The sequence below is a fragment of the Nematocida parisii genome, assembly GCF_000250985.1.
Source record: "Nematocida parisii ERTm1 unplaced genomic scaffold supercont1.3, whole genome shotgun sequence".
Taxonomy (NCBI): Eukaryota; Fungi; Microsporidia; genus Nematocida; species Nematocida parisii.
In genome coordinates, this window is record NW_013524648.1 from 192,045 (window position 1) to 219,914 (window position 27,870).

The 27,870-nt window shown below is 36.7% G+C and overlaps 17 protein-coding genes across 17 annotated transcripts; 11 read left to right on the forward strand and 6 right to left on the reverse strand.

Moving 5' to 3' along the window:
• Window positions 1-29: 29 nt before the first annotated feature.
• Window positions 30-4,040, forward strand: NEPG_01265 (helicase DNA-binding protein; the record flags this gene model as incomplete). The annotated part of the gene is made up of 1 exon (XM_013203639.1): window positions 30-4,040. One exon carries the CDS (start codon window positions 30-32, stop codon window positions 4,038-4,040), a length of 4,011 nt encoding a protein of 1,336 aa, XP_013059093.1.
• An 87-nt stretch (window positions 4,041-4,127) lies between these two features.
• On the forward strand, window positions 4,128-6,338 carry NEPG_01266 (uncharacterized protein; the record flags this gene model as incomplete). The annotated part of the gene is made up of 1 exon (XM_013203640.1): window positions 4,128-6,338. The coding sequence occupies one exon, from the start codon at window positions 4,128-4,130 to the stop codon at window positions 6,336-6,338; it is 2,211 nt and encodes a 736-aa protein (XP_013059094.1).
• Window positions 6,339-6,515: 177 nt separating this feature from the next.
• On the forward strand, window positions 6,516-7,883 carry NEPG_01267 (uncharacterized protein; the record flags this gene model as incomplete). Its single annotated transcript, XM_013203641.1, has 1 exon — window positions 6,516-7,883. One exon carries the CDS (start codon window positions 6,516-6,518, stop codon window positions 7,881-7,883), a length of 1,368 nt encoding a protein of 455 aa, XP_013059095.1.
• A 59-nt stretch (window positions 7,884-7,942) lies between these two features.
• On the forward strand, window positions 7,943-8,735 carry NEPG_01268 (uncharacterized protein; the record flags this gene model as incomplete). The annotated part of the gene is made up of 1 exon (XM_013203642.1): window positions 7,943-8,735. The coding sequence occupies one exon, from the start codon at window positions 7,943-7,945 to the stop codon at window positions 8,723-8,725; it is 783 nt and encodes a 260-aa protein (XP_013059096.1). The 3' UTR covers window positions 8,726-8,735.
• Window positions 8,736-8,788: 53 nt separating this feature from the next.
• Window positions 8,789-9,738, reverse strand: NEPG_01269 (uncharacterized protein). Its single transcript, XM_013203643.1, has one exon. The coding sequence runs from the start codon at window positions 9,720-9,722 to the stop codon at window positions 8,847-8,849; it is 876 nt and encodes a 291-aa protein (XP_013059097.1). The 5' UTR covers window positions 9,723-9,738; the 3' UTR covers window positions 8,789-8,846.
• Window positions 9,739-9,848: 110 nt separating this feature from the next.
• On the forward strand, window positions 9,849-11,381 carry NEPG_01270 (UTP glucose 1 phosphate uridyltransferase 1; the record flags this gene model as incomplete). Its single annotated transcript, XM_013203644.1, has 1 exon — window positions 9,849-11,381. One exon carries the CDS (start codon window positions 9,849-9,851, stop codon window positions 11,361-11,363), a length of 1,515 nt encoding a protein of 504 aa, XP_013059098.1. The 3' UTR covers window positions 11,364-11,381.
• A 461-nt stretch (window positions 11,382-11,842) lies between these two features.
• On the reverse strand, window positions 11,843-12,322 carry NEPG_01271 (uncharacterized protein; the record flags this gene model as incomplete). The annotated part of the gene is made up of 1 exon (XM_013203645.1): window positions 11,843-12,322. The coding sequence occupies one exon, from the start codon at window positions 12,320-12,322 to the stop codon at window positions 11,843-11,845; it is 480 nt and encodes a 159-aa protein (XP_013059099.1).
• Window positions 12,323-12,362: 40 nt separating this feature from the next.
• On the reverse strand, window positions 12,363-12,902 carry NEPG_01272 (uncharacterized protein; the record flags this gene model as incomplete). Its single annotated transcript, XM_013203646.1, has 1 exon — window positions 12,363-12,902. The coding sequence occupies one exon, from the start codon at window positions 12,900-12,902 to the stop codon at window positions 12,363-12,365; it is 540 nt and encodes a 179-aa protein (XP_013059100.1).
• A 208-nt stretch (window positions 12,903-13,110) lies between these two features.
• NEPG_01273 (ribosomal protein L2) lies at window positions 13,111-13,875 on the forward strand (the record flags this gene model as incomplete). Its single annotated transcript, XM_013203647.1, has 1 exon — window positions 13,111-13,875. One exon carries the CDS (start codon window positions 13,111-13,113, stop codon window positions 13,867-13,869), a length of 759 nt encoding a protein of 252 aa, XP_013059101.1. The 3' UTR covers window positions 13,870-13,875.
• A 34-nt stretch (window positions 13,876-13,909) lies between these two features.
• Window positions 13,910-14,587, forward strand: NEPG_01274 (uncharacterized protein; the record flags this gene model as incomplete). The annotated part of the gene is made up of 1 exon (XM_013203648.1): window positions 13,910-14,587. One exon carries the CDS (start codon window positions 13,910-13,912, stop codon window positions 14,210-14,212), a length of 303 nt encoding a protein of 100 aa, XP_013059102.1. The 3' UTR covers window positions 14,213-14,587.
• A 577-nt stretch (window positions 14,588-15,164) lies between these two features.
• Window positions 15,165-17,406, forward strand: NEPG_01275 (uncharacterized protein; the record flags this gene model as incomplete). Its single annotated transcript, XM_013203649.1, has 1 exon — window positions 15,165-17,406. One exon carries the CDS (start codon window positions 15,165-15,167, stop codon window positions 17,361-17,363), a length of 2,199 nt encoding a protein of 732 aa, XP_013059103.1. The 3' UTR covers window positions 17,364-17,406.
• Window positions 17,407-20,994: 3,588 nt separating this feature from the next.
• On the reverse strand, window positions 20,995-21,828 carry NEPG_01276 (uncharacterized protein; the record flags this gene model as incomplete). The annotated part of the gene is made up of 1 exon (XM_013203650.1): window positions 20,995-21,828. The coding sequence occupies one exon, from the start codon at window positions 21,826-21,828 to the stop codon at window positions 20,995-20,997; it is 834 nt and encodes a 277-aa protein (XP_013059104.1).
• A 214-nt stretch (window positions 21,829-22,042) lies between these two features.
• NEPG_01277 (uncharacterized protein) lies at window positions 22,043-23,022 on the forward strand (the record flags this gene model as incomplete). The annotated part of the gene is made up of 1 exon (XM_013203651.1): window positions 22,043-23,022. The coding sequence occupies one exon, from the start codon at window positions 22,043-22,045 to the stop codon at window positions 22,976-22,978; it is 936 nt and encodes a 311-aa protein (XP_013059105.1). The 3' UTR covers window positions 22,979-23,022.
• A 241-nt stretch (window positions 23,023-23,263) lies between these two features.
• NEPG_01278 (uncharacterized protein) lies at window positions 23,264-25,392 on the forward strand (the record flags this gene model as incomplete). Its single annotated transcript, XM_013203652.1, has 1 exon — window positions 23,264-25,392. One exon carries the CDS (start codon window positions 23,264-23,266, stop codon window positions 25,388-25,390), a length of 2,127 nt encoding a protein of 708 aa, XP_013059106.1. The 3' UTR covers window positions 25,391-25,392.
• On the reverse strand, window positions 25,364-25,570 carry NEPG_01279 (uncharacterized protein; the record flags this gene model as incomplete). The annotated part of the gene is made up of 1 exon (XM_013203653.1): window positions 25,364-25,570. One exon carries the CDS (start codon window positions 25,568-25,570, stop codon window positions 25,364-25,366), a length of 207 nt encoding a protein of 68 aa, XP_013059107.1.
• A 129-nt stretch (window positions 25,571-25,699) lies between these two features.
• NEPG_01280 (uncharacterized protein) lies at window positions 25,700-26,783 on the reverse strand. The gene has a single exon (XM_013203654.1). The coding sequence runs from the start codon at window positions 26,775-26,777 to the stop codon at window positions 25,713-25,715; it is 1,065 nt and encodes a 354-aa protein (XP_013059108.1). The 5' UTR covers window positions 26,778-26,783; the 3' UTR covers window positions 25,700-25,712.
• A 34-nt stretch (window positions 26,784-26,817) lies between these two features.
• On the forward strand, window positions 26,818-27,824 carry NEPG_01281 (uncharacterized protein; the record flags this gene model as incomplete). The annotated part of the gene is made up of 1 exon (XM_013203655.1): window positions 26,818-27,824. The coding sequence occupies one exon, from the start codon at window positions 26,818-26,820 to the stop codon at window positions 27,733-27,735; it is 918 nt and encodes a 305-aa protein (XP_013059109.1). The 3' UTR covers window positions 27,736-27,824.
• Between the last annotated feature and the right edge of the window lie 46 nt (window positions 27,825-27,870).

Sequence of the window (27,870 nt, forward strand, 5' to 3'; positions counted from 1 at the left end):
TATTTATTTTTGCTAATTTTCATATTACCATGCATAAAGAAGAAGATTCCAGAAGCGATAACTCTACAGATTTTTTAGATACATCTGACAGTTCAGGATTTGACACAGATAACACGCTGGAAGAGAGTGAAGACCTAGCAAAAAAACGGAAGACAGGCCGGGGGAGACCAAGAAAGTTGTCATTAGATAGTTTTGAGAGTAAGAGGCAGAACCCTTCAGGTCACTTGGAAAAGGTGCAGGAGCTTCTTAAAGGACTGGAGCAGGAGGTGGACACGTGCTTGGAAACGCCGCTCACTAAATCCGAGAGGCGCCCGCAGAAGGAAAAAATAGAGCTACAAGACCCAATTCAAGGGGGAAGAATTATGCTGCCACAGAGCCCATTTCTAAACCCTAAGATACACATACCAATAAACCTCCAGGGCGCAGAGAACCCGGAAAAGGCAGACCTGCAGGAAAAGATACACAACTATCAGTATGTTAACAAGGGGCTTGCAAGCACTATTCAGTACCAGATGTATCTGAACAATCTTGTGCTTATGAACAAAATAGCTGGCAAGCCAAAGAGTGTGGAGAGGCATGTGGAAAAGCCAGTGGAGAGACAGGAGAGCCCAGAGGTTGTGCACAGCAGTGACTTTGGCGGAGATGTGGTCAGAAAGCCCAGAAGAAAGTCTGCCATCTCATCAAAGTCAATTCGGCTGGATGAGGAGGAAGATAATGAAGAGGAGGTAGATGAGAGCATAGCAGAGGAAGAGCCCATGGAAGAGGATAATGTAGAAAAAATACTTTCGTACAATGAGCCTGAAAATGCATTTTATGTGAAGTATCGAGGAAAGTCGTATCTGCACTGTGAGTGGGTACCACAGAGCGTGCTTACTGAGACCAAGACAGGAGAGATGCGGCTCAAGCGGTTCCTTAAAGCCCCGATAGTGCATGCAGATGATGCGGACTTGTTTGACCCAGATCTTATTGCAGTTGAAAGAATAATAGCAGAAGAAGAGGAGTATATTGATGAGAACACCAAAAGAAAGATTTATTTGACTAAGTGGAAAAAGTTTCCCTATGAGTCTTCAACCTTTGAGTACTATGACCACCTTTCAGACTGCGAAGGGTTTGAGCAGGCACACGGAGATTTTATTAAAAGAAGGGAGAAGGTTTACAATGGAGTCACTCCAATTGGATGGAGGCCTTCAAGAGACAGAGTGCCAGAGTCTTTTGTTTTTAAGGGCGGAAGAGAGCTGCGTGCGTATCAGAAGGAGGGAGTCTCCTGGCTGGTTAATAAGTGGCTGTTTAGGCAGAGCTGTATTCTTGCAGATGAAATGGGACTGGGAAAGACTGTGCAGAGTGTAGCATTTGTGGACACTATTATAAGCAAGTGCGGGCTGAAGAGGCCGGCGCTGGTAGTAGCTCCTCTGTCAACAATTCCACACTGGGAAAGGGAGTTTGCAGCCTGGACAGATCTGCGGGTTCTTGTATATCACGGGTCACAGCCAGCAAGAGAAATAATGCTGGACTTTGAGTTTAGGACACCTGCAGGACAGCTTCTGTTTGACGTCATTCTTACAACATATGAAATGGCAATTGCTGGAGTAGAGCATCTTTCTTCTATATCGTTTGGAGTGAGCGTCCTGGACGAGGCCCACAGACTGAAAAACAGCAGAAGTAAGGCAGCGCAAACACTTCGGTCAATCGAGGTGGATCATAAAGTCCTTCTCTCCGGAACACCGCTACAAAACAACCTTTCAGAGCTTTGGTCACTTCTGAACTTCATTGATGAGGAGAAGTTCCCTTCCCTAAAATACTTCCTTGATGCGTACAAGATGGAAGAGGCCGACGATGTTGAGAGAATCCAGCTTTTACTCAAGCCGCTGATGCTTCGTCGTATGAAGGACGATGTTGAGAGCATCCCAGTAAAAGAGGAGACAATTGTAGAGGTTGAGCTGACAATGATTCAAAAAAGATTCTACAGAGCAATACTTGAAAAGAACATGGAATTCCTGGGCGCAGCTGGATCCTCTACTCCAAATCTACTGAATATTATGATGGAGCTGAGAAAGTGCTGTATTCACCCGTATTTAATAGCCGGCGCGGAAGAGCAGATTCTTATGGAGAATGGGCAGGATATATCACAGGAGATGGGGGATAGAAACGAGTACTACCGTATTCTTATACAGAGCAGCGGGAAGCTTGTGTTCTTGGATAAGCTGCTTGCAAAGCTGCATAAAAGCCACAAGGTTTTAGTATTTTCGCAGATGACAAAGTGCCTCGACCTAATCGCAGAGTATCTGCAGTATAAGGGATACCTATACGAGCGAATAGACGGCACTGTGCGTGGTGATGTGCGTCAGGCATCAATTGACCGATTCAGCACGGATGAGAACTCTTTTGTATTTTTGCTGTGCACCCGAGCTGGTGGAGTCGGTATTAACTTGACTGCTGCTGATACTGTAATTATTTTTGACAGCGACTGGAATCCGCAGAATGACCTGCAGGCCCAGGCGAGATGCCACAGAATTGGGCAAACGGCGGAGGTGAAGATATACAGGCTGGTCACAAGAAACACCTATGAAAGAGAGATGTTTGACAGAGCAAGTCTGAAGCTGGGCCTGGATAGGGCAATTCTACATAAGGATAAGGATAGAGACTCTGCGCACAACAGAAAAGGAAGGGTTGAGTCGCTGTTGAAAAAGGGGGCGTACGGTGTGCTCATGGAGGCAGATGATGTGAACCAAAAGTTCTGTGAAGAAGACATTGACAAAATACTCGAAGGGCGTACTAGTGTAGTAAGACATGAAGATCAGAAAGGAAACGTGTTCAGCAAGGCCTCTTTCCAAGTGGCAGAAGAAATAGACGATCCAGACTTTTGGGAAAATCTTCTCATAAAAAGGCGTGCAGCAGATGCTGAGAGCAGGCTTAGAAGAATCCTTCGTAAAATGGCGCGTGCCGGGCTTTTGTCTGATGAGGAGATTTCTGAAAGAGTTGCCACCGTGCAGAAGATGAAGCTAGAATTAGACGGGGCGGATCTTAGTGACAAAACGATAGAGCTTAAACAAGAAGCGCTATCTGATCTGCTTGTAGAACTGCGCGGAACAAAGGCTGAAGGGCTTACAAAAGGACAGGTTTCAAAGAGTATCAGAAGAGCACTTAGAACTATCACAGAGCAAGGAGTTAAAGACGACCTAAGCATGGCACTGGAGTGGGCAATCCAGAAAGATGACGAGGAAAATGATGACAAAACAATCCAACTTGCTGAAGGAGTAGATGTGCAGCGGCTTCTTTTTAGATGCCAGATGATTGAGCTACTTGAGCCATACGAAGAATCCAAAGGTGTTACTGAGATAGAATGGAAGAACTGGTCTATTGAGGATGACAATCTCCTGGTAAGCCAGATTCGCACTAATGGATATGGTGTCTACAACATACAAGCAGATGAAAAGACCCGAGTAGGCCTAGTAAAGAGTGAAAAGGGAAAAGAAATAGCAGTTTATAAGGGAAGGTCTAAAGAAGAGCTAAATTCACGCATACGTAAGATTCTTCTAGTAATTAACAAAAAGGAAGACACAGATGAAGAGCGGGAAAGCGTTTCTGCTGCAATTGAACTCTTTGGAAGACCCACACAGAAAAACCGTGAAAGCATTGTAAAAATGTACAAAGGCAGGAATATCATAACTGAGATGACAAACATGATCGGCATGATAGAAGAGAACATGAAAAAAAGACAAAGCCGGCGTAGTGGATTTGATGCAGAACTAGCAAAAGTGCTCACAAATAAAATAACTCTTTTCGACCGACTTGAGCTCATCAGCGCAGGGCCATTGCCTTCACTGCGAAAAACAACAGGTCTTCCCAGAGGATGGGGTAAAGAAAAGGACATGCTAATGATCCAGTCACTGCTTGCAGAAGGCCTTACTAAAGAAGTCTGTGAAACCCTTGGTGTAAGTGAAGAAGTAATTATGCGTAGAGCAGAGGCACTAATTCGTCACCAGCAGATTAAAAATGACCAGGAAGATGCACCAGAAAAGGCAGCTGCTTTTGATTTGTAATAAATCTAAATTCTTATTTATGTTATGTGTTTCTGTATTATTTTATTATTATAAAACTATAAATAATTATTTATTGTAATTATTAGGATGCGAATGGACAGGCAGAGTAAAGAGAAGGTAATAGGGGAAATGAGCGCTTTCACAGAAAGAGCCATTATTACAAGGAAATGCACCTGTGCACTTGTAAATGTGTTAAAAGAAATGAGAGACACTGAGTTCACTGAACTGGAAATAGATACAGTTATATCTAGACTGCTGCACTCTTTTCAGACAAGAGATGTATACCTTAAAACACTGTCATATGCCTTCATTAGGAATGTGGCAGGCCTTTCTTCTGGGGCATTTGTGGCAATTAACGCCTTAATAAATAACATAGCAAAGAAAGACGGGCTAAGAGCAGAAGCCATGAAACTTCTTTTACAAATAACGCCAGAGCAGATGCTGGACGACTGTTCTAAGTATGTGCAGCAGGCTCTTATTGAAACAGAGTATGGAACACTAAATATGATCGTTCCTGTTCTTTTATTTCTTTCAAACCAGTCGCTTAGTGAGTGGTTCAGTGGATGCAGCTGGATAAATGGGTTAAAAGCAAATGGCCCTCTGGGAAATGCTATCCTTTTTGTTGGCAAAGTACGGCCACAGGACAGCCGAGAAGTAATTGGGGTTTTGAAGAACGTATCTGCAAAAGGCATTACTTCTGTTCAGATTGTTAGGTATCTGTCAAAGCACTTGTCAAATCCATTGGCAGTTAAGCTTTTTTCGCAATATTTAGTATTAGATGAAAATAGCATGGCTTCTTTTATTGAAGCGCTGAGGCATGTGCATTTGCTTCCTAGTGCAACTAGTCTTCTGGACGGGGCAGTAAAGGGCTTGAAAAGACTACTGCAGTCAAACAGCACTGTAATAAAAATTGCTGCTTTACGAACGGTAGACATGCTATGTGGCCAGTACCGGCAGAAATTGCTCCCACTTAGAGAAATTATAGAGGGCATGCTTACAAACAGCAGCAGTGTAGCGCTTCTTGCTATGGGGATTCTTTTAAAAATAGGAACTGAAAAGACTGCAAGTAAAATTGCTAAAACGCTTCCAATGCTGCTATCTGAACTGGGCGAAGCACAGAAAATTTCTATTGTTGAGTCGGTTACTGGGATGTGCGACAGGTTCAAGGGGACTTCTTGGGACGAGTTGTTTAAAAAGGCGCTTAATGCACCAGGAAGCTGTAACTATAAGGTGAAGATTATTCACAATATTGCAAAGGTGCAGAGAATAACAGAAGACAAAGAGTTAAAAAAGTCTTTGGAGGGAATACTTTCTGGGTATGTTGAGGACTCATCATATCCTAGGGTCACTGTAGAAATACTAGGAGCACTAATAGACACACAGACCCAGGAGCATTCTGTTTCTTTGCTGAATAGAATTATACTGGATGGAGAAAACGTGCAGCCAGCAGTAAATCTTTCACTGGCTGTCACAGATAAACAGAACCCAATGCACATTCTGTTTTCAGATGGCTGCAGTACCGATGTTTTGAAAGAGAAGAGTGAAATTAACCAAATGGTAATTGACCGATTAGAAGAGGATGCTGATATTTTCGTTACAAAGAAAGAAGAAAGCCAGTTAGAATCAAAGTTCAACTCCACCCAGCTGCAGGCTTCATGCAGAATAGAGCTAAACAGAAGTGAGAGCGAATTTGGAATTTCTGTTGTTAAAAACACGTTTTCTGACTTTATAGTTCTTCAGTACAGAATAACAAGCAAAATTGACTTAGTGTTGGAAGAAGGCCGTCTAAGAGTGTTCCTAGAGGATAAGTGCATTAGTGAAGAGATGATTTATCTCCGAGGAAGGCAGTCTACTGAGGTTGACATAAAGATACCAATTTCTGACTACAAGTCGCTCTGTGGGACAGAGATAATAAGTACATTTGGATATTCAGTGTATGACAACAGGGACTATGAAGTTGGAGAGGTTCGGCTAAACAACTTTGAAATATCTATAACAGATTTCATTTCTCCTGGAATAGACATCCCAGAAGAAGAAGTAGACAGCTCGCCATTAGTCAAGGAGTATAAGTTTAGCATGGGCAAGAATGAGGTCATCAAAGAGCTAAAAAACATATTTAAGATGGAAGTGGAGGAAAGTGACAGTGCGCTAGAATGGAAAGGAATCTTTATGTATACAAAGCAGCCTATACTGGTCAAAGCCATTATAAAAGAAAAGGGGCCTTCTACAAAAGCCACAGTGAAGATATTTTGCAAGTCAGAAGATGTAAAGTCTTTACTGATTGATTTAATTAACTAGAAGTTGCCTAAATGTGATTTATGTCGTCAATCAGCAAACGCAAACAAAACCTGTTTGTTTATGGCGGCTTGCAAGATAAAACCTGTTTTGTTTGAGTTTATTTTTGACACGGGATATAAAACATAGTAGTGATTGGGGAGATTCAAAACTGAGTAAGATCTCGTGGTATTTAATCAGATGGATCGGTCTATGATAATGATAAATATCAAAGTAGTCATAAGTACGCTAGCATTGTCTTTAGTTTTTTATGGGGGGGTTGTGAAAGCAGGCGCAATAGAATCAATGGTAGGCATTCCACAAGAAAATATTCTGGGGCTATGCAGCTGCCTTCCAAATGCGGCATGCAAGCGGGATGAAAACATTGAAAAGCTGTCTGCTATAATCAGAGAGACAAAGAAAGCTATTATGAGATTTGGAAGCTCTTCAGCACAGTGTTTAGACATGGACATGCTAATGAACATGGGCCTTATTCCACAAAATACAGGAACCGAGTGCTTAGATGCCCTGATTAGAACCATAAATCCATTCCAAGTATTAACAGCAGAAACCGTCCCTGCATCATATAACACGTGTTTTGAATTTAAAAAGGCGCTTTTGGGCATGCTGAATTTAAGACTTACAGGTGGTTATGCTGCTATAAAGGAATATATGGCGCTAAAGTCTCCGCAGCCAAACCAGTGTGGAAATAGCTCTTTTATAGGGTTTGGAAATTCCCGTGGGGATATGGGCAGTTCATGTGGATGCGGCAGCAGTGATGCCTTTGGAGGGATCGGGAGTGGAGTACAACCTATGATGCCTAGCCCCTGCTCTGGTGGAATAGGAGGAGGCATGGGCGGTGGCATCGGGAGTGGAGTACAACCTATGATGCCTAGCCCCTGCTCTGGTGGAATAGGAGGAGGCATGGGCGGTGGCATCGGTAGTGGAGTACAACCTATGATGCCTAGCTCCTGCTCTGGTGGATTGCCTGGAATGGGAGAATTTAGCTCTTTGGGTGGAAACTGTCTTTCTTCTGGTATTACTGATATAATAGCACAAATGAAGGCTAATAACACCTGTCCAGAAAATGTTACTAATCAGTGTAAAAAAGTTAATGAGATTTTAAATTCACAGAGAACAAATGTAACATTAGGTGGCTGCTGTAATTCAGATCTTAATGCAATGATGCTAAGATCCCTTCAAGAGCAGTCAATTCCCGAGAAGAAAAATCCTACAGAATGCCCTTTAAACCCAGCTTCAATGATAGGAATACTTGGTGCTGCCCAGTGTGAGAATTCATTCCAACAGAAACTTAACGAGTGCAGCAAGCCCGCTCCTCCTTGCAGCCAGGCAACACAGGTGTCACTGGGTGGATGCTGTGATGATTATGAGCAGAAGGAAATAGGCCAAGGCCTGAATCTCTGGAACACTAATTTGGGGGTCACCCCTGGACTAGGAATGAATCTTGGCGCTTGCGGCAACACACAACCTAAAAGCTATCCCTGTATGAATGACGTTGCTGGTGAGATGGCCAAGTTGTCTGCATTACATTACGGCTGCAGGCAATAGCAATAAATTTATAGTAATATACGTTAGATTCATGTAAACCGCTATAAAACTTTTTTATTATGTACTGTTCTAGAATAAGACAGAACCGCCCCATAGAGCTAGAAACATGGCTGGGTATATCTGTGTCTAAAAAGAACAGCAGCGATTTAATTAGAGAAGTCTCTAAATACTTCCAAAATAAGCCTGGTTTTCTTAAAAGAATAAAGCCGAATGGAGAAAGTCTCTCTGTTCTATTGTGCACACAGCTTGACTATATAAAGTCAGAAAGGCTGTATAAAGAATTTTTAGAGTCACTGGGCTTAGATACAAATAAAATATTCACTGCTCAAATACCAAAAACAGAGCCAAGAACAGAAAACGAAATAAAAGAAGCAATTGCGCACTGGCCATGCTCAGTCAAGCCAGGCCTCCCTGAATCAACTGAACTGCCACTTGCCATACAGAAACTGGTTAAAAAACTAAATACAAATAAAGAAGAATGCGCTATTTCTTCCATAATCTTAGAGGGTCCAGACACAGACAGCCTAGCATTGCATACAGCATTTGCAAGCGCAGAAGAAACAAGCACTGCCTTCCAGCACGCAATAATACGAATGATTAAAACCGTATCAAGAAGTACAAGCGAATACTTATGCACCGGGCGCACTGTCGTATTGTCTAGCGAGCCGTGTCTTGTTTGTGGAATGGCACTAGTTCATGGCAGAGTCAAGAGAATATATATAGCAGGGAAGGACTCCCCAGATGCCCCATATAGTAAATATAACATACACCAGAATATTTCACTAAACCATCGGATTGACGTGTACCGGATATATGAAATATCAGAGAATAATTTGAAATAAATTTAAAAACATACATATAAATTTAGAAGAATTTCGTAGATGTACAAGTTTATAATTTAATGAATGGGAATTTCAAATGATATACAAAGTAAAGCAAAACAATAGAAAATTATATTTTACATTACGACTGGTAGGAGGGCATGCGAGAGGCTGCATAGAGTATAGAGGAGGTTACTCCTAAAAATACTGCAATCCATTTAAGGGAGTGCCCTGTTGTTTCAAACCCAAAGATCACCCCGCTTGCTGCAATAGGGAGTTTATTTAGTGCGTTAATTACAGCAATTGTAGTGGTAGAGAATGTATATGCCGCCTGCGCATTGGAAACAGAGATACAGCACGCAGCAATACCAGACACTGCGATAACAAGTAGATCTTTAATCTTAGAGGATTTAATACTCTTTGTTCCTTCTACAGCAAAGAAACCCAGAATTAGAGGGAATGCAAGGGCGTTTACCACCCAGGCAGCAAGTGTGCTGCTTATATTGGTTTCTCGTATCGTTTGGTTGAATCGAATGATATATGATGCAGATGAAAAGCAATTAAGTGTCATCCAAACAATACCCATAAATGAAATCGAATCTTTTCTTTTCTTGTCAGTAGAGTATGCGCCTAAAAAGGAGCTTATAATAACCAGAAAAAACGAAATAATAGTAAGAACTGTTATGTTGTAATTATTAAACAGTGCATCATGTGCAGCAATAATTGGGATTGTAAGATTTTTTAGAACAGTGAAAAGAGAAATAGAAAGGCGTGCATTCGCCTCCAGCCCAGAATATATCATGATAACTAAGGAAACAGCAGAGAGTATCCAGGGGCCAGCTGATGAAAATGAAATGCTTTTAAGGGCGTCTGTGCTAAAAACAAAGAGGTTTATAATAGAAAGAAGGAGAAGAAGAAAAATTGTTTGGATGGATAAAATAAAAAACTTTCCTTCTATGTGTAGCTGTGATACTATATACTTATTTAGAACACTGGCCGCTATTCCTGATGCAAGCATGAGGCAAATAAGAAAGGCTGAAAACATAGAATTCCACAGAATACAAAGCAGAAATATAGTAAATAGGGTTTCAGAATGGATCAGTTAAAATAGAGCAAGTATAAATAGAAGTGCTTTTTTATTTATATGGGAGACAACAGTTCACAGGAAGTAGGACCTTCGGTATTAGAAGGGATAAGTCAAGAAGAGCTTACAAGAGTTGATACAGCATACGAGTTTCAGCAGAGAGGGGCAGAGAGTCTTATGCCACTGATGGAGGAAGAGCTGAAAGGGCTAGAAAAGTATGAACGAGCAAAGCCAGAAGATCTAAGGAAGTTTTCAAAGATATTTGCTAGGTATTTAAAGACCAGATCAGACACAATTGATTGGTCACAAATATCACCTCCCCCTGCAGAAATGATGGTAAACTATGAAGACATTCAATCACAGGAGAATGGCAACATCACAGAGATTCTTAATAAACTTGCTGTTCTAAAGCTAAATGGTGGGCTTGGCACATCAATGGGGTGCACTGGGCCTAAGAGTGCAATAGAAGTAAAGAACTACTTGAACTTTATCGATCTAACAGTTAGGCAGCTAGAGCATTTCAACACTAAATACAACACAAGTGTTCCGCTTGTTCTGATGAACAGCTATAACACGCATACACAGACGGGAAAGCTAACCAGTAAATACAAAGGAGTGTGGTCTTTTGAGCAGAGCGCCTTTCCCAGAATATTTTCGGACACACTTCTCCCTGTGCTATCAGATCCCTCTGTGAAAGAGTCTGATGGATGGTATCCGCCGGGGCACGGGGATCTGTTTGAGTCTCTAAACGAGTCTGGCATGCTGGACAAGCTTCTGGATGAGGGAAAGGAGTACTTATTTGTTAGTAACATAGACAATCTAAAGGCTGTGGTTGATCTGTCTATTTTGCAGTATGTCATTAAAGAAGAGGTTGACTTTTTAATGGAGGTAACAAAGAAAACCCGTGCTGATGTAAAGGGAGGCACCTTGATTGAATACAATAATGCGCTGCGCCTTTTGGAAATAGCACAGGTTCCAGAAGAGAATAAGACAGACTTTACAAGTATCCGAAAATTCAAGATATTTAACACTAACTCTATATGGATACATCTTCCAACACTGAAGAAAAACTTAGACCAAAACATTATGGAATTAGAAATAATTGAAAACAAGAAAAAGCTTCCAAATGGAGAAAGTGTTATTCAGCTGGAAACTGCCATCGGTGCGTCCATTCGATACTTTTCGAATGCAAAGGGCCTGGTTGTTCCTCGCAACAGATTTTTGCCTGTTAAGACATGCAGCGATCTGTTTTTGCTCCAAAGTACACTCTTTAAAATAGCGCACGGAACACTCTCGATCTCTCCTAATAGAATCACAGACACTATTCCTATCATTCGTTTAGTAGGAGACTGTTTTAAAACTGTTTCTAACTATAAAAAGCATGTTAAAGGCCCAGTGGCCATTGACGACTTAGATCATTTGATTGTTAGTGGCAATGTAACTATAGGAAAGAATGTAGAGTTCAAAGGAACTGTCATTATCGTTGCAGATGAGGGCAAATCTATAAGTATTGCAGATGGCACTGTCTTGGATGATAAGGTTGTAACAGGAAATTTAAATGTCATTGATCATTAGATGCAGATGCAATGCGCCTCTAGTTTTGTTTCTTCTGTATACGGTGATGCTGTTTATGATAAGTTGAAGTAAATACGCATTACTGTATAGTTATTTGTTTTTGATCCGAATCTGCTTTATCTTGTATTTATGCGTGGCGATAGATTCTTGTCTATATCGCATCATTTAGAATGCATTCAACCAAGATATCTTTATATTAGTTAGAATCTCTTGCATAGTGAATTTTTATATAGAATATTCACTAGGCAGCAAGAAAGTCCGGGTTATTCGTTAAACTAAAAAAACCGTTTAATCGCTGGTTGCACATAAATAGTGCCCAAAGATAGTAATAACCATGAAATTTAAGTGCTTATTAGTAAAAATGCACTAATTTCTGCCAATTCTCAATATATTTTAAATTAAAAGAAATACACTTAAAATAGTTGAGCATAATACTTACTTAGACTTTATTATGTGGGGTATTATTATAATATAACTTACTATTTGCTTGTGGTCTGCATAGGCCTGCTTCCCGTATACGATTTGTCTGATATTTCTACTAATGCGCTGTCTATTTCATTGAACAGCCGAATCATTTCGCTGGGTTCCATAAACTTATCATTCTCACTGCGTCTTCCGTCTAAGATGTCATGAACAACAGTTTTTTCCTCTTTATCAGCCACTTCAATTACAGTCTCTTTCTTTTTTTGCACAGTTTTTCTGGGATTGTCGTACTCTTTTCGCTTTATTCGATCCTTTACAATTCGCTCTATCAACACGTCAACCGTATTCTCTATTTTTAATGTGGTTTTATTCCGAATAAATTCAATATTTCTTACAAACTCATCAGAGTCACAGTCTTCATCAAATAGCAGCGAATTCTTTGGTCGCTCCTTCACAGACACTTCTCCCTTCTCATACCACGGTTTTTTACTTACTAGCTCATTTTCAATTTTCTCAATTTGTTTCTGTCTGTCCATGAACCGTCAATGAAAATATTTTCTGCATAAAAAAGTTCTGTTATTTCCCAAGCTTTCTTAACGTATCCAAAGCAGGCTCATCTAAAAGATCCCCAGACTCCTCGCATTCATTCTCTAAATATCCATAAATGTCATTTAATTCACCAGAAGAGTAGTCATGGTCATTACTCTCTACTTCATCTAATTTATCCAGATCAACACTTTGTACGTCAGATAATTCGCCATCAGCATCCTCAGATTGATTGCTTTCTGCCTCATCATTATCACTACATACACTTAAATCATCTTCATCCTCTACTTCTGAGTGCTCTGATTCACTCTCCCCAGATACTTCACTTACCTCATTGGCACCTTCAGAACTCTCTTCATCTGCGGACCCCTCTTCACTTAGTGGTTCTTTGTTCATATAATCTACTAAATACTCTTCTACCTCTTTTATGGCTATGTTTGTTATATTTTCTATTTGATTGTATATCTGCTCCTCAGTGTATCCTTTTACTTGTATGGCTCTCTGGTACTTTTTCACCTTTTTATTATTCCATTCACTGTACTCTGTCTGCAACTGTTTTTTGTAATCCATAAAAAGAAAATATTCTTTGCATAAAAATAGAAAACAGCCCAGTCGGCTGTGAATAGAAGTGCTTTGTTTGTACATAAAGCGTCGCAATCTCTGTGTTTTTGTGGCAGCAGTATAATTATAACAGATTGCTCTCTTATTGCACTAAATCAATGCAAATTCATATTTGCGTTTCTATTTAATTTTATTTTTTAATACCCCAGATAATAGAATGTCCAAAGTACTAAGGAAGCAGAGACTATCAAAGCCTCACAACAGAACAAACAAAATGTACAAAAAGGGAGCAACAAAATTCCCAAAGCCCACCGAAGAGATGAGAGAGGGTATTGTATCAGAAATAGTTCACGAGAGAGGTAGAAATGCCCCACTTGCCATGATCACAATGGTGAATGAGGACAAGACTATTAAGAAAGAAAAAGTAGTGTTGGTCGCATTAGAAGGCATGTACACTGGAAAAACAATATACTTTGGAGAAAAAACTCCTCTTTCTCTAGGAAACACCATGTGCTTAAAGAACATGCCAGATGGTACTGTTATTTGCTCAGTTGAGAGAGTAGTTAGGGATGGAGGAAGTATTGCAAAGACCAGTGGATCATACGCAACTGTAGTAGGATACAACCCAGATAAGAATGAGTCTAGAATAAAGCTTCCATCAGGTATAAAGAAAACACTGAGTGGAGATTGCAGAGCTATGATAGGAATTATTGCCTCTGGTGGAGTGCATGAGAAGCCTCTGCTTAAAGCCGGAAGAGCATACTACAAACAGAAGGCTAGAGGAAAGCTTGGAGCTTGGCCAAGAGTTAGAGGTGTGGCTATGAACCCAGTTGACCACGTACACGGAGGAGGTAACCACCAGCACATAGGAAAGTCATCTTGTGTCGGTAGAAATGCACCACCTGGGCAGAAGGTTGGACAGATTGCTGCTAAGAGAACTGGTACCGGAAGAGCAAAGACAAAGAGATTTGAATAAAACCTCCCTTCTATTTATTCTTTACAAATTTTGAATATTTATGCCAGACTCACAGGAGAAAGAGAAGAAAGCACAGATTATTTTAGAAGAAAATGAGAAAATGAAAACGCTTAAACGCGCTGTGCTGGATTTAAAGGACTTATCTGCTAGATGCAATGACGCAGTCACTGAGGATATTTCATACATCGACCAAGTCATACAAAAAAGCACAAAGGACAGACTGACCATCCAGAATATTATGCAGAAGCTGGATGCAGTGAAGAAAGATAGCTTTATGCTTATTCTAATAGTCACTGTTGTCGGCCTAGGGGCGCTCTTGTTTATTGGTCTTCTGTTCAAGTAAAGGGGCCTGGCTGATAAAATATCCAATTGTCGTGCAAAAGTATAAAAATTCACAGAAGTTTCAAAGCATGAATGAAACAGCACTTCCAGTAGAGATACTGCAGGAACAGCGCGCCAAATCAACAATACTTCAGAACTGCTTAGAATCGTCTGTTAACAAATTGTTGCTTGTTATATTTTCGTTTATGCTATTTGCCGCTGTCTTTGTTTTGGCTAATATTATTGTTTGCTCTATCGTCATTTTTATAAAGAACTAGTAAGACGAGCAGGCACAAATATGCACATTCTAATAAGAAGTCAAAAATACTTATGCCGCATTTTATAGATAAGTTCACTACGGCATAATACATTCTTCATTAATAAAAATAAATCCGTTCTATTTATATATGACCTGAGATCTTATTCACATGAAATTATATTGAACTGCATTGTTGCCAGAATATTATTTTAATTATTTATATTTATTTTAGAAAGTGAAGCATTAAAAATATTTGAAAATTTACTAATGGACTCTTTTTTAATTTTTGGGTGCATTCTATAGTAGAAAACAGTTAACTATTACTAATCAGACAGCTGAAATATACAAATAAGTAAGATGGACACATGAGATTAGTAAACTAAAATATGATATAAGGCGCACTAGATAGTATTTTAAGAACTATTATTGTCTACACATTAATCGGTATAAACTACAGCATTTAGCTTATATATAGTAGCTAAACACATATACAGTATACATAACATATGTTTATGTACACAAACACTGTTGCCTTTCTTAAGATTCATTGATGCTTAATGGAGTAGAATCTATATGGTGCATGCCACTTTCAGTTTCAGATCTAATCACTTTTTGAAACAACAAATTATTTTTCATCAAGAAATCAATCAGCTATTTCCCATCTTGATACACGGTTTCATCTATATCTTTTTATACAGTTAGTGTTTTAGTAGATATGAAATTGCACCACAAATCACTTTCTAAATCTATTCAAGCTATAAGAATGCTGTTACTCCTTCTTCCATCGGTATTTTCACTAGAAAAATCTACTAATAGTGATGAGCCTGGGACAATTAATATCCTTCCATATACAGCATTTTTCAATAAAAAAGCATACCACACACCTAAAGTGCAGGAACTACCAAAGTCCTTTATCGCTGGGTTTAAGCCTATAGAAAAGTATACACAGGCTCTGAAATACTTAGAAGATATAGAGAAAAAGAAGAAAGGAAGAGTACGACCATATATAAATGATGAAATGTTTGAGCGCACGGTAATATCGGTGTTCTATACAAAAGAATACTTTTTAACTCTGCAAAGAGACTGGGAGCTAGGTAAAAAGCTACACATATACGATGTATACCTAGACAATTTTATAACAATGGTAAAAATGGCAAATATTCCCCACTTTGCTAAACACGAGGGGCTTTACCTCTCAATTCGAGATATAAACACAATCCTGGCCCTCTATGAGATTTTTTCCATGGATAAATATGTAAGAATTCCAATACATATAAAAGAAAAGTTTAAAATGGACATGACAAAAAGAGAGTGCTTTAAAGAAAATCTAAGAGTACTTCTCCAGTTCAATGAAAATGCAAATTCTGAATATCTAAAGATTCTTAGAGATATTAGATACAAAAATAGACATGTCCTGATGGCAGAAGTTCCTCCCCGGCGCATTGATAGTAAAAGCTGGATAAAATGGTTACTAAGAAGAGAAGTTAACTTAGATGTATTTTGGTATTTGTTTTCTACACTATGTAATACTGTAAAGGACAATAATCTAAAGAAGATTGTGACATATGTAAAGGAAACTTCTGTTCTGGGTAAAAAAGGCATCCAGCTATTTTTTAGCAACAAAAAAGCACCAAACACAGATTATGTTGGACTTTCATACTATCTACTATATAATAACCAGCTAAAAGTTAAAAACATTGAAGTGGTTATACAAGAGGATCTAGAGATTCCAGAATTGCAGTTCAGTTCGGTTATGGAGGTGTTCCAGCTGGTTCGAGTGGTTTATATGCGATCTTTAGGTAACTTTAAAAGAATTCAGAACAACCTGTCTCTTGTTAACATAGTCTTAGACATAGAAAAAAAACGGTCTGAAAGAAGAATGAAGCCAATTATGTCTGGGTTTGTTATATATGATTATAATTCACTAAATGAATTTGGAAAGAAGCAGATACTTGCGATGAACTTTACTGAAGTTGGGTTTATGACGGAGCTATATCGAGATCGAGTCTGTGTAGACAAATCCCATCCCTGCCTCTTTAGGCTGAACCATAGGAGCCCAAATTTCTTGGGAAAGTTTTCTATTTCAGTACCAAACGCTGCCAATATAGAAACACTGGTGTCACCATATGACTACGTATTTGAGGAACTGAACTTAGAAAAACTATATAATCTTAGTGATCTAAAAATTTCTCTGCCAGAAAATGAGCTGAAAGAGCCTTATAAGGACTCTGAACTTCCATTAATTGCGCGAGAAAAGATGAATATTAAAACGGTCAGGCTGTATGGAGAGAGCACCCAGCAGGAAGCGGCATATGTTAATATGTTTAAAAAAATTCTCAAAATTCAAAGTGTTGAGTCTATAGATATAACTGATGTTGCAATTATGAACTCTGAAATTGTTTCTGCGCTTGAGTCTAAAGATAATCTTGTAAAGAAAAAAGTCAAACTTTTTGCATTCACATACTTTGACCCAGGATTTGACAAAGCAGAGAATGGAGGGCAGGACTTTATTCCAACAGCAGTGACACTTGAAAAGATTTTTAAAGCACTTCCTAACTTACAAAGAATGGACGTAACCATTATGAATGACAAAGCAGAGGGAAAGGCTCTTCTTCAAGACTTCCTTTATCTTTTAAAGTGTAAGGGAACTATTTACACAGAAGAGCAACTTCGAAACATTGTAAACATTAAGATAAACAGTCCTCTGCTCTATACATCTGTGCACACCTGTGATGATATAGTTGGAATAGGACTAAGAAGACTTTTGCCAGCTGTGCGCGAGATTTTCCGAGCACCATTATCATGCCCAAATGGAAATTCAAGTGATATAGTAAAGAAAGTAGTGATTCCAGAGTTTATGCACTCTTTAGATCACGTTCTTAGACCAAATATGTGCACTCCAGAGGCAGTGTAGTTGCCAAATCATATAATACACTACATATTATTGTAAATAAAACATCATATTATATACTATATTCTGAAACATGAAGTTACAGCTCTTTTCTTGATAACTGCACTTACTTCAAATTGTTTTACATATTGTTTAGAGCTGTTTTTTCCTTAAAGACTTAGACATACGAAAACTTGTTATTTATTGAATCCACGTCGTCCTTATATAGACGATTTCCAATCATTGATCTGGCATTGGTTTTGTATGTTTACATTTTGATCCTCAATATAAACATTTGTTTCTTTACTGTTCTGGATCTCACTATCCAAAACCAACATTTAGAAATTCATTTTGAAATATCTTTCATTATCTTTTCTTTTTGTTCTTTTTCTTTATGCCCTGCCTCTTTTCTTGTGATTATTCATCCATATTTTTCAATTCTCCTTTATAAATTTTCTCTTTTTAGACTATATTTCTATTTATATAATTCAGAGTTTCTCCTTTCTATTTTCTCTCCTTTATAATAAATATAAGTTATGTAAGACATAAATAATATTTTATTTTTAATAAATCATGCATAGTTCACATTAAATATTCTTTTATTTAGTCTTTATTAACAGGCCTGAGTTCTTCTTAGCAATTTATATAGTGTTGCAGTATATTATTATAAATAGCACTGCTTTCATTAATTTTGAAATAATTTCTAATTGCTTTTGGATACATATGATATATACGCGAACTAAATCATTAAATATATTTATGCGCTGCAATGCGTTATACTATACCTTATTAAGAAGTGCCAAATAAATTTTTAATACTTAGAAACTTCTAAAGGAAAATTAAATCTCTAAAAATCATATATTAAAATATTTTAGAAGGAAATCCTTAATAATGAAGACCCAGCATGCCTTTGGAATTAAACTAACAATTGAACTAATTCAGAACATAAAAAACTATCTAATTTTTGGTGTTCTTCCCAGATACACGACAAAATCAGCACTAGAGATTTTTATAAAGAACTCCCAGCAGTTTCAGATTGAGAACAACGAGAGGCTCTATATACAAATAGGAGAGAATAAGGAAAAGCTATTTGCAATAGGGGATGATGACCAAGAGGCAATTGTTAAAATATTCAATCAATTAGAATCCACCCACGGCCATTTAAAGCTCTATAAGATGTGGAGGCTAATAAAGAACAAGTGGTTCGGGTTTAAAAAGGAGCGAATTAGTAAATTAATAGAAAACTGCAGTGGATGTAAAAAAGCAGAAAGCCAGTATAATGAAAAATTAAAAATAAAGCAGGATTTATCAGAAAAGGACACACAGCCTACACAACAGAGCGCAGAGGAAAAGAAGGAAGAATCTTTTGTATACAGTGCAAAGATCCCTATTCCAGACACAACTAAGCCTATGGAAAGGCTAAATCTCTCTATAATCGATCTTATTGCATATAAGGATTATAATAAGGGATATACGCATATATTGCATATTATAGATGCATATTCTGGATATCATTTTATATATCCATTGACTAATTGTATAAACATCAGCAGTCAAATAATCATGGCTATGCGTAGTTTATTCCGCGTGGAGGGTGAGCCAGCTTGGATTTATGCTGGGAAAAGTATGAGCAATATTTCAATAGACAGCATAGGAATACAAACGGCAGCACCGATCACATATGTGCATGGAAATGCAAGAAATCAAAAATATGAGGGATGTAATGAGGCAGAGAGAATGTTCTTTGCGTTTAAGGGAAAGCTAAGAAGATATATTCATAAATCAGATAATCAAAAGACTTGGCTTGGTATAATAGACTGGATAGTTACAAAACTCAACAGAAAGCAGCAAAACTGTACTAATATAACACCGCAGATGCTGTTTAAGAATAAAGCCAACAAGCCAATATTGCATATTAAAGAACTGAATATGCTGTACGGGCACACTCTAAACAACTATAGAAGAACAATACCATGGAGCCCAACAAAACTAGAAGAAAAGGGCATTCCTCCAAAGGAAAGCTTTCTGTTTAAGTCATTAGTCACAAAGAAAATAGAAATGCCAGAATTTGGCGATATTGTTATAATTAAGAAATCAAATAGATCAAATGAAGAAAACTCAAATGATGGCCCAGTGCATTGGATGGTTCTAGAAGAAATATCCGTTAAAAAAAATCACTTTTTGGTTGGTGCAGAAAATGTAACTAAAGTTGTTCAGCTCAAGCACATTCAGGTGATTGAAAAGAATAAGTTTATTCCGCGCGTAGTTTAAATATAGTATTAGTGTTTATGAGTTTCTTATATTTCTAGGTGTTTTTCAGGTTTATTCAAATTGTCTTTCTGTTATAATAAAGGCTAGTTAGTACAAGAATATTAATTAAAGTAATGCCACTATTTATAAAAATAAATGTATAAAGAATAAATAATTTTACTTTCGAGGTATATTACAAATCATTAAAAACAATGGTTTAGCTGAATCTCTATTATTAATATAAGTCAGAAAGAGATTTTAATTCGATATTTGTTAGGTATTACATATTCATTTTCTAAACATAACAAGACTTTTTATCTTTTCTCTAAGGCATCCATAATAACCCGAAATAATTGATCACTACAGCAAAATGGAATAAGCATAGAGACAGATAAATGATCCAAAAAAACAAATGATACAAATTTAGAATAAAAATTGAATAGACATGGAACATATAAATGCATGTTTTTATTAGGTATTAATGCCCACTTAATAGCTAAAAATTAGAATTAATACTCATATTTTTATAAGTTATATAATAATATCACTCTATAACCAGTGCCTATTTATATAAATGACTAGTCTAAATTTATATTAATACATAATCAACATTCTTTACAAGTAGTTGTTATAGATATGTCAATAATTGGAAGAGAATCTAGAAATCGAATATAAAGACAAGCAAGTATAATAACTAATACCAATGACAATAGAATAATTGCATATACTTTCCAGTTGGTTTGCTTTTCATTGTTTTCGGGTGTCTCTTCTTCCTTATTAACTTTTTTTAGAAGAGAAACATGCTCTTGTGAGATATAATTATCCAGGTTGCTATTATATTCTTGCGAAGAAGAACTTGCTTCTATGCTAATGCCGTAGGCTTGAGCTGCTTCTGGGTCAGTGGCTCTTTATGTGCATACGTTTGGATTCATTTTTAATTATAAAAAAGTTTTCTATATAAGGTATGTAAAGAATTTTAATAGACTTCTATTAACTCACTAAAAAAATTTTTAAATTATATTGTAAGTCAATACATGGCTTATATGACCTCACTAAAGCAAAAAAAATAAACTTGTTTTTAGTTAAAAGGCTACAGTAAGGCCATACTGAAATAATATACTAAAATTGCATCGGTAAGAGATTTAAAATAGTTTATTAATCTCTGCAATTTTTACTCTGTAATAGATTAAACTTTTTTTAACAGTTATGAAAATAACATAACAGACCTATATGAACATTGCATATTAGACAACTTGAAATTAAAATTCTTGAGAATACTGTGCTAATATAAATTAGATATTCCTATAGATGTATTGGGTATACATTGGGTCTGTCAATATAAAAGAAATGCATTAAATAATTTAGAAAGTTAAGTATAAATAGTGAAATATTTATTCACTTCACTTTACGCCAATATTAAAGGAAAAAGAGAAGAAATTGACCCAAGAATAAGGGATAGGCCAATTGTGGAATTATATGCATTATTATAAATTTGAAGCGAATACACTGCACCAACTATTCTTAGAAGAATAGTGAATATAGGTATAACCGCTGTTGCTGGGTAGTAGTAAAGAGCTTTTTCCATTGCCAGAAGGAATGACATGCTTGAAAGCAATGCAACTATTGGTAAAAATAGATTGAAAAGGTATGCAAAAGTACACAGAGAAACAAATCCAATGGCGCCCTCAAGAGAAAGAACAAGCATGCATAACAAGTCAGAATATTTCTCAATTTCAAATCTCCTTCTAATATAATCGCTGTGTGATGTAACTCTCATAATAGAAAGACTAAGAACTATTAAAAAAAGCAGCATCGCTATCCAGCTGAAAGAAGAGGTTCTTTCTATTTCATTATATCCCACTAGTGAAAAGTAAATACTAAGGGATGTGAGTAGAATTGCAAATACAGATTCTACATTGAATGAGAAGGAGCTAACAAATATTTGGTTAAGTATGGGAAGTATTTGAAAAGATGTTATCACGAAAGGAAATTCGTATAGCAGAATTCCAGTTGTCACTAAAAAAAAGCAGGCGGTATACGCCATTAGGGATATTCCATGCTCTTTTGAAAAAAACCTTGGGCTGGCTTTAAAAAAGTACACAGAAACTAGTAATAACGGTGCAGAGGCCATTCCCAGAAGAAGACCTTTTATTCCATCTCCGCTTACACTCCAGTCGCTGTTTATTCCTGCTGCGTAGTCCGCAACACTATCTAGTTCTATTTTTTCGCTCAAGTACATTGTTTGTTATTTATTCCTCCCTATAAAAGATTTGTCCATAGCAACAGATGAAACTGAATCTGCTGTAAAACAAAATAGCCATTCTGTACCAATGGTTGGTTCTGGTTGAACTGCTGCTTTTTGTAGGCTGTGCTGAATTTATATATTTCTATAATTTCTACTATAGAGCCAGAAGAAGAAAATATATACAATTTACTTTTTGCTTTTCTCTATAATGAAAATATCCACAGAAAAAGAAGACTCTTCCCTTTCTCAGATGAGTGGCATGGAAAGGAAGATTAAGTCACTTTGGGTGCAAATTGTTCTCATGGGAGTAGCACTTATTGCATATATTAAGATAGGTGGTATTTGCTTGTTTTGCATACTAGGATATTTCTGTGCAAATTCATGCTGTATTCTTCTAATGATTTTGTTAATGGCATCTACTTCTAAGAAAAAGAAAAAGCCAGAATCGCTCCGTACACCGCCGCAGCAAACAGTTAAATCAGAAGCAAAGCCTGTGGAGAAAGAGTCCTATAAAAAGCTAGACATCAACTTTCAACTGTCATTTAGGAAAAAAAACAAGCCCATAATACCTCCTAAGCAAATTGTTATCAAGAAGTATGAAGAGTATGTAGAAGAATTTAAGCTTACAAAGCAGCTAGAAAAAGAGTTCAAAACATGGGTGCACAGAAATGTACTTCTTCCTACTTTGAATGAGCCTGTGCTTCCTATGAGCAGAACAAAAACGCCTAAATCTTTGACTAGAATGGAGATAAATGACTTGAAAATGATGTGTGGAAATGGATTTATGTGCTATGATAAAAACAATGAGCTGCACAGCAAGGCGCTGTTCAAAGTTTTTTACAATTACTTTAACGAGAAAATGCCTGAAGACAGCTCATACTACACAAACCCAATGGATGAGTTCATTTTTGATGATATAAGCAAAATAAAAATAAGCCGATATGGGCTTTTGGTTGAAGATGTGGAGTCTCTAATAGAAGGGAAAAAAACCTTTAATGTGTACTTTATAAATAAGAACACACTATATGACACACAGGGAGACGTAATACTTTCTTTCTTAATCCTTTTAATATTTGCAAATAGAAATGAAGGAAGATATCTTGGTGCTTTTTCTTTGAGAGGTCTTCCTTTTCTTTCAAAATAACCATAAGTAGTAATTAATAATAAAAACTAGAATATACTCCCACCATGTGCATTCATCAGATAATGGAAGTATAGTAAATGTTTCTACATTTATATCTGTTGAATTGTTCTTTTTACTTCATATAATGCATTTATATTGAAAATCGAAAATGTTTATTCATCCGGCCTCCAAATGGAAATACTAATTACCTTTTTATATTTATCCTTTTAAGTATAAAATTCTAAAACAAGGAAATACAATTTTCAATAAATCTGCATAAATATATCATAAGACTAAAATCTTTTCATGAAATGGAAACATTTTCTTAAGGGAACAGTTGTTAGTGTGCTATTCTTTCATAGTACACAGGCAAGCTCTGATAGCTCCATCAGTTCAAACAGTGATATAGATGTAAATAGAGCATCTAAGGTGACATTCAATACAAGAGACACACTACATGTATATACTGCATCTTCTAAAGAAGATTTTGTTGATGATATAGATTCATTAACCCTTAATTATAAAACTGACTCTCCTACACCTCAGTCATCAGAGGAGTCATTATCAGATACAGAAGACTTAAATACAAGCCAGCAGGCTCTGCCTAAGCCCTCTATACCTATAGAAGAGAACCCTACAGAAAAGGCTATAAGTGCGTTGGATGCACTGAACAATGAACTAGAATCCATTTTAAGCGACATGCCGTCGCCTTCTGGCACAAATGATATAAGACCGACCTCTCATAACACTATTGTTCTTGATAGTCCCGATGTTTCAGATAACGACTGTGCTGATGGGAATAGATGGTCAGATCAGGAAGATCCTGATTTATTAGCAAATCCATCCAAAGAAGAAACAGAAAATCTAATTAAAAGGAGACAGCTGTTGAAGCAGCATGCACATATTCAAATGTTTACAGACTTAAATGAATTTCCGTCGCTAGAGATAAGAAAAACTGTGAAGGTTCTTGTTTTCTATAACTGCAAATTCACTGCTATGCCCGAAACAATATATGAGTATACTGACCTTTGTTCGATTACGCTAAATAATTGCTCAATTGAAAAGTTACCAGATAATATGTCCACTTTTAAGCAGTTAACAGCTTTGCACATTAACAACTGCAAAAATTTAGAAAGCCTTCCTCCTCTATTATTTGAGTGCCCGCTTCTAGATGATCTGTCAGTTATAGCTTGCGGTTTAAAGACCCTTCCGGATAATATTGGAATGGCTACATTGGTTGATCTAAACTTAAATGGAAACAAGCTGCGAAAACTTCCTGACACAATCTCCAGTCTATCAAAACTACAAAGTTTAAACCTGGCAAATAACCAGATTGAAGTCTTGCCTGAAAATATATCAGATTTACTATCTTTAAAAATACTGAATCTCTCCCACAATAGAATTGTTTTTACTAAGAAAAATAACAGAGTTTTTAGTGCTATTCTTGAAATAATTCCCAAAGTGTACTATACCCGCGGACCGGGCGTTGACAGATCTAAAAAAGAGTATATGCCACTGCCTAATTTAGAAACGGCAGATCTCTCATATAATATGTTTGAGTATATTCCAAGTATTTTCTTTGTGTCTGATCATGCTAAGAGCATTGATTTTTCAAATAACCAAATAAAAACCGTTGATAGACTGGCAGACTATTTGCTAAGAAGGCCAGAATTCAGCCATCTAAATCTGCGAGGCAATGAAGATTTATACGAGTATGGAAACTTGCACGATGAATACGGATTCAGAGAGATGTTCTGGCTGTTTAATAGAAAGGTCCTTCTGTCTGACAATGTTCTAGACAAATTGTCGCAGCCAATTAGTAAAGCCACTGCATACAACATTCTTTCAATAAGAACACTAGAAGAAAATGTGTGGAATTATAAAAGTGTTAGAAGAATAAGAAAGCAGTCTGAACCAAAATTCGATAAAAATATTGATTGTAATCAATTCCATGAAGTTGCACTCAGGTATAAGATAAATGAATACTTAAACACAATTAAGCAAAATGTTGTGCACTCTCTATTTTCATTTCCAGTATACTCAAACACACCAAATATTGTTGGGCTAGGAGAATATTGGTCATATATTATGGAGGATGAGGTTGGCCCAGGCAATAGCAAAATATGGGCTTTCATGGGGCCTCCATACCCATACAGCACAAGAGACCTAGAGGACCCCTTTTTTAATTCTATAGGAAACGCCATATTGGCTTTCTACACTAGATTTACTGTTAAAGTGGCTGCTGAATACATCAGAAATAAAATTAACTCAGATAATACATTTGTAAAAGCCGTGATTCAATATGCCCATCACAACTGCTCTGAGCACACATACACACATCTCTTCACGTACAACACAGAACCAATGAAATATGCAGAGATAAGCACAGAATGTGCTGTCTTGCTTCTAAAACACTTCAATTACATTGAATAAATACATTGTACTTTTTATGTACTTTAGCATACATATACCGCATAAACAACTTTTACTTGAAAAGGCTCTAAAGTTTCTTTTGTGCATTCTATGCATAAATAAATTTAGTGCTTTATTAACACTACAAGAATAAGCTTTTAACCCGCTAATATTATACTGTGTAGATTGTATAAATCCCATAGAGTATTTTATATTTATTACATGTCATAAATTATTTGTCTTCTATAAATATTTATCCATAGAATTTTATAATTAGAGTTATGTGTATGAGTTTGGTCTTTTATAAATAAAAATTAAATAATAAATACTTGTTCATTTATAATTATTTCGCTTTTTTAAGAAGACACCTCATATTTCCTATCTGACTAACACGGTCTAGATTTAATTTGGGCTTATTTCTCTCAAGTATATCCATGATCGGTTTCCATGTTATACGGAATATCGATGGAAATCCTATGCCAGAAATAAATGAATGTTCCATCCAGTTTTTTGTGGCGGCGTCTGATGGATACCCAGAAATAGGCATGCTCGGCAGTTTTGCTTCACTGTACATTATATTTACGACTTCTGGCATTTCTAAAAACATATCTCTAGTTACCTTAGCAAGAATACTTGCTGCTCCTACTGTTTGATATTTTGAATCCGCCTTTTCTTCTACAGTTATTTTTTTAATTGTTTTGTACTCTTTCATTCTATTTTTAACCTTTTCATGCAGAGTTTTTTTGTTTCCAACTGTGTCAATAAATATTTCTGATATTGGAACATTAAACCCTGCACACATACTTAGCATATTCAGTATACAATCAATCGATAGATCGTTAAGATTTTGACATTGCTTATTTACAAATATAGGAGGGGACAGTGCTATCACATCTTTATTCTTCCCCGGCATTATGAATTTTATTAATCCACTTTCATTTACAACCTTTGTTGCTTTTACTTGGCTTGGGCTCTCTTGGATTTTCTGTTTTTTCTTTGGCATTTTACTTACAGATTCCTTAGCTTTTCTCAACTTGTTGTTTTTCACACCAAGCATGTTAATACTTATAAAAAGAGGAGATATGCAGCGAATTATAAACCCAACATTCTCATCTCTGTATAGATCTATATGCTGTAGGCCTCTTTTCTGTTTTTTCACTTTTTTTGAATCGTTATATATTACTGTTTTTGGATCTTTTGCCCAATAGACCAGACCATAAACAAGTGGGCCTGCTAATGGCCCCCGCCCGGCCTCATCTATTCCTACTTTATAAGAATTTCCTAGGTTTTTGGGTGTTTTAATTAATGTCACATTATTATATTTATCCCTGTGTATCTTTATACCATGTATATTCCCCTGTGTCAGAATCCTTTTTAACTCTTCGGTTTTTTGCTGTTCTGTGTACATTTTTCCTTGGATTATTGCAATGTAAATATTTTTATTAAGAATGCCATATGATATAGCAGTAAACATAACCGATCCACAATACTTAGGAGAGTATAATAGCAAGAAGAAGCACTGCTGTGATATTAAAAGCGTGATAGCACGGGGGAAGTCGCATGATATAAACATGGTCTTTTTGGGGCTATCGCTAGCTAGTTCAGTTGAGGTAATTAGTATAGCAAATGAGTACAATGAATACTGCGTAATTGGAGTTCACCCAGGAAGTACAGAAGAGTGTACAAAGGAGGATATACAGGCGTTTGTTGATATTTTAAGCACTAAAACCATAGAGAACCAAAGAAATTTAATAAGAAAAGAAGTTTCAGACATAATAAGCACAGAAGCGCTTTTAAATATTGACAGTGTTGTTGGAATAGGAGAAGTTGGTCTAGATTACAACAGAACCTACTCATCTAAAGAGAAACAAAAGAAGGTATTTAAGGAAATACTCAAAAAAACAGAAGTATTCAATCTGCCATATATTTTCCACTATAGAGACTGTGAGGAAGACTTTTTTGAGATCGTGAATGATCATAATGTATCAGGTGTTATACATTCATATACTGGGGGGTTGGAGGAGATGAGAAGATTGGTTAGTAAGGGATTCTATATAGGAATAAATGGCGCGTCAATTAGAGAAAATGAGCAAACATCAGTGATTGAGGAAATACCTCTAGACCGATTGCTAATAGAAACAGATGCACCCTGGTGCACTATACGAAAAACATCAAAGTATTATGACAGCATCGGCACATATCTCAAATCTAACAAAAAATGGATAGAGAATGAAGGAGTAAAAGGAAGAAACGAACCAATTAATCTATACCAAGTGATTGATGCGGTGTCTCACATTAAAAAAACACCTAAACAGGATGTAATTAGTGTAACAAATCAGAATTTCAAAAAATTATTCCGAAGATAAGAATACTAAGGGCTTCATGCTCTATCATGAGTGCATCGCCACACATAAATTAGAGCTATTTACTTTTTCAGCATTTATGGAATTCCCAGTCATTCTGCTTTGTACATTATTACTACAGTAATAAACATTTAATAT

Coding starts and splice junctions, on each gene's coding strand:
- NEPG_01269 (XM_013203643.1), bottom strand. CDS start 9,722: ATGCTTGCATCAGGAATAGCGGCCAGTGTTCTAAATAAGTATATAGTA.
- NEPG_01280 (XM_013203654.1), bottom strand. CDS start 26,777: ATGTACACAGAACAGCAAAAAACCGAAGAGTTAAAAAGGATTCTGACA.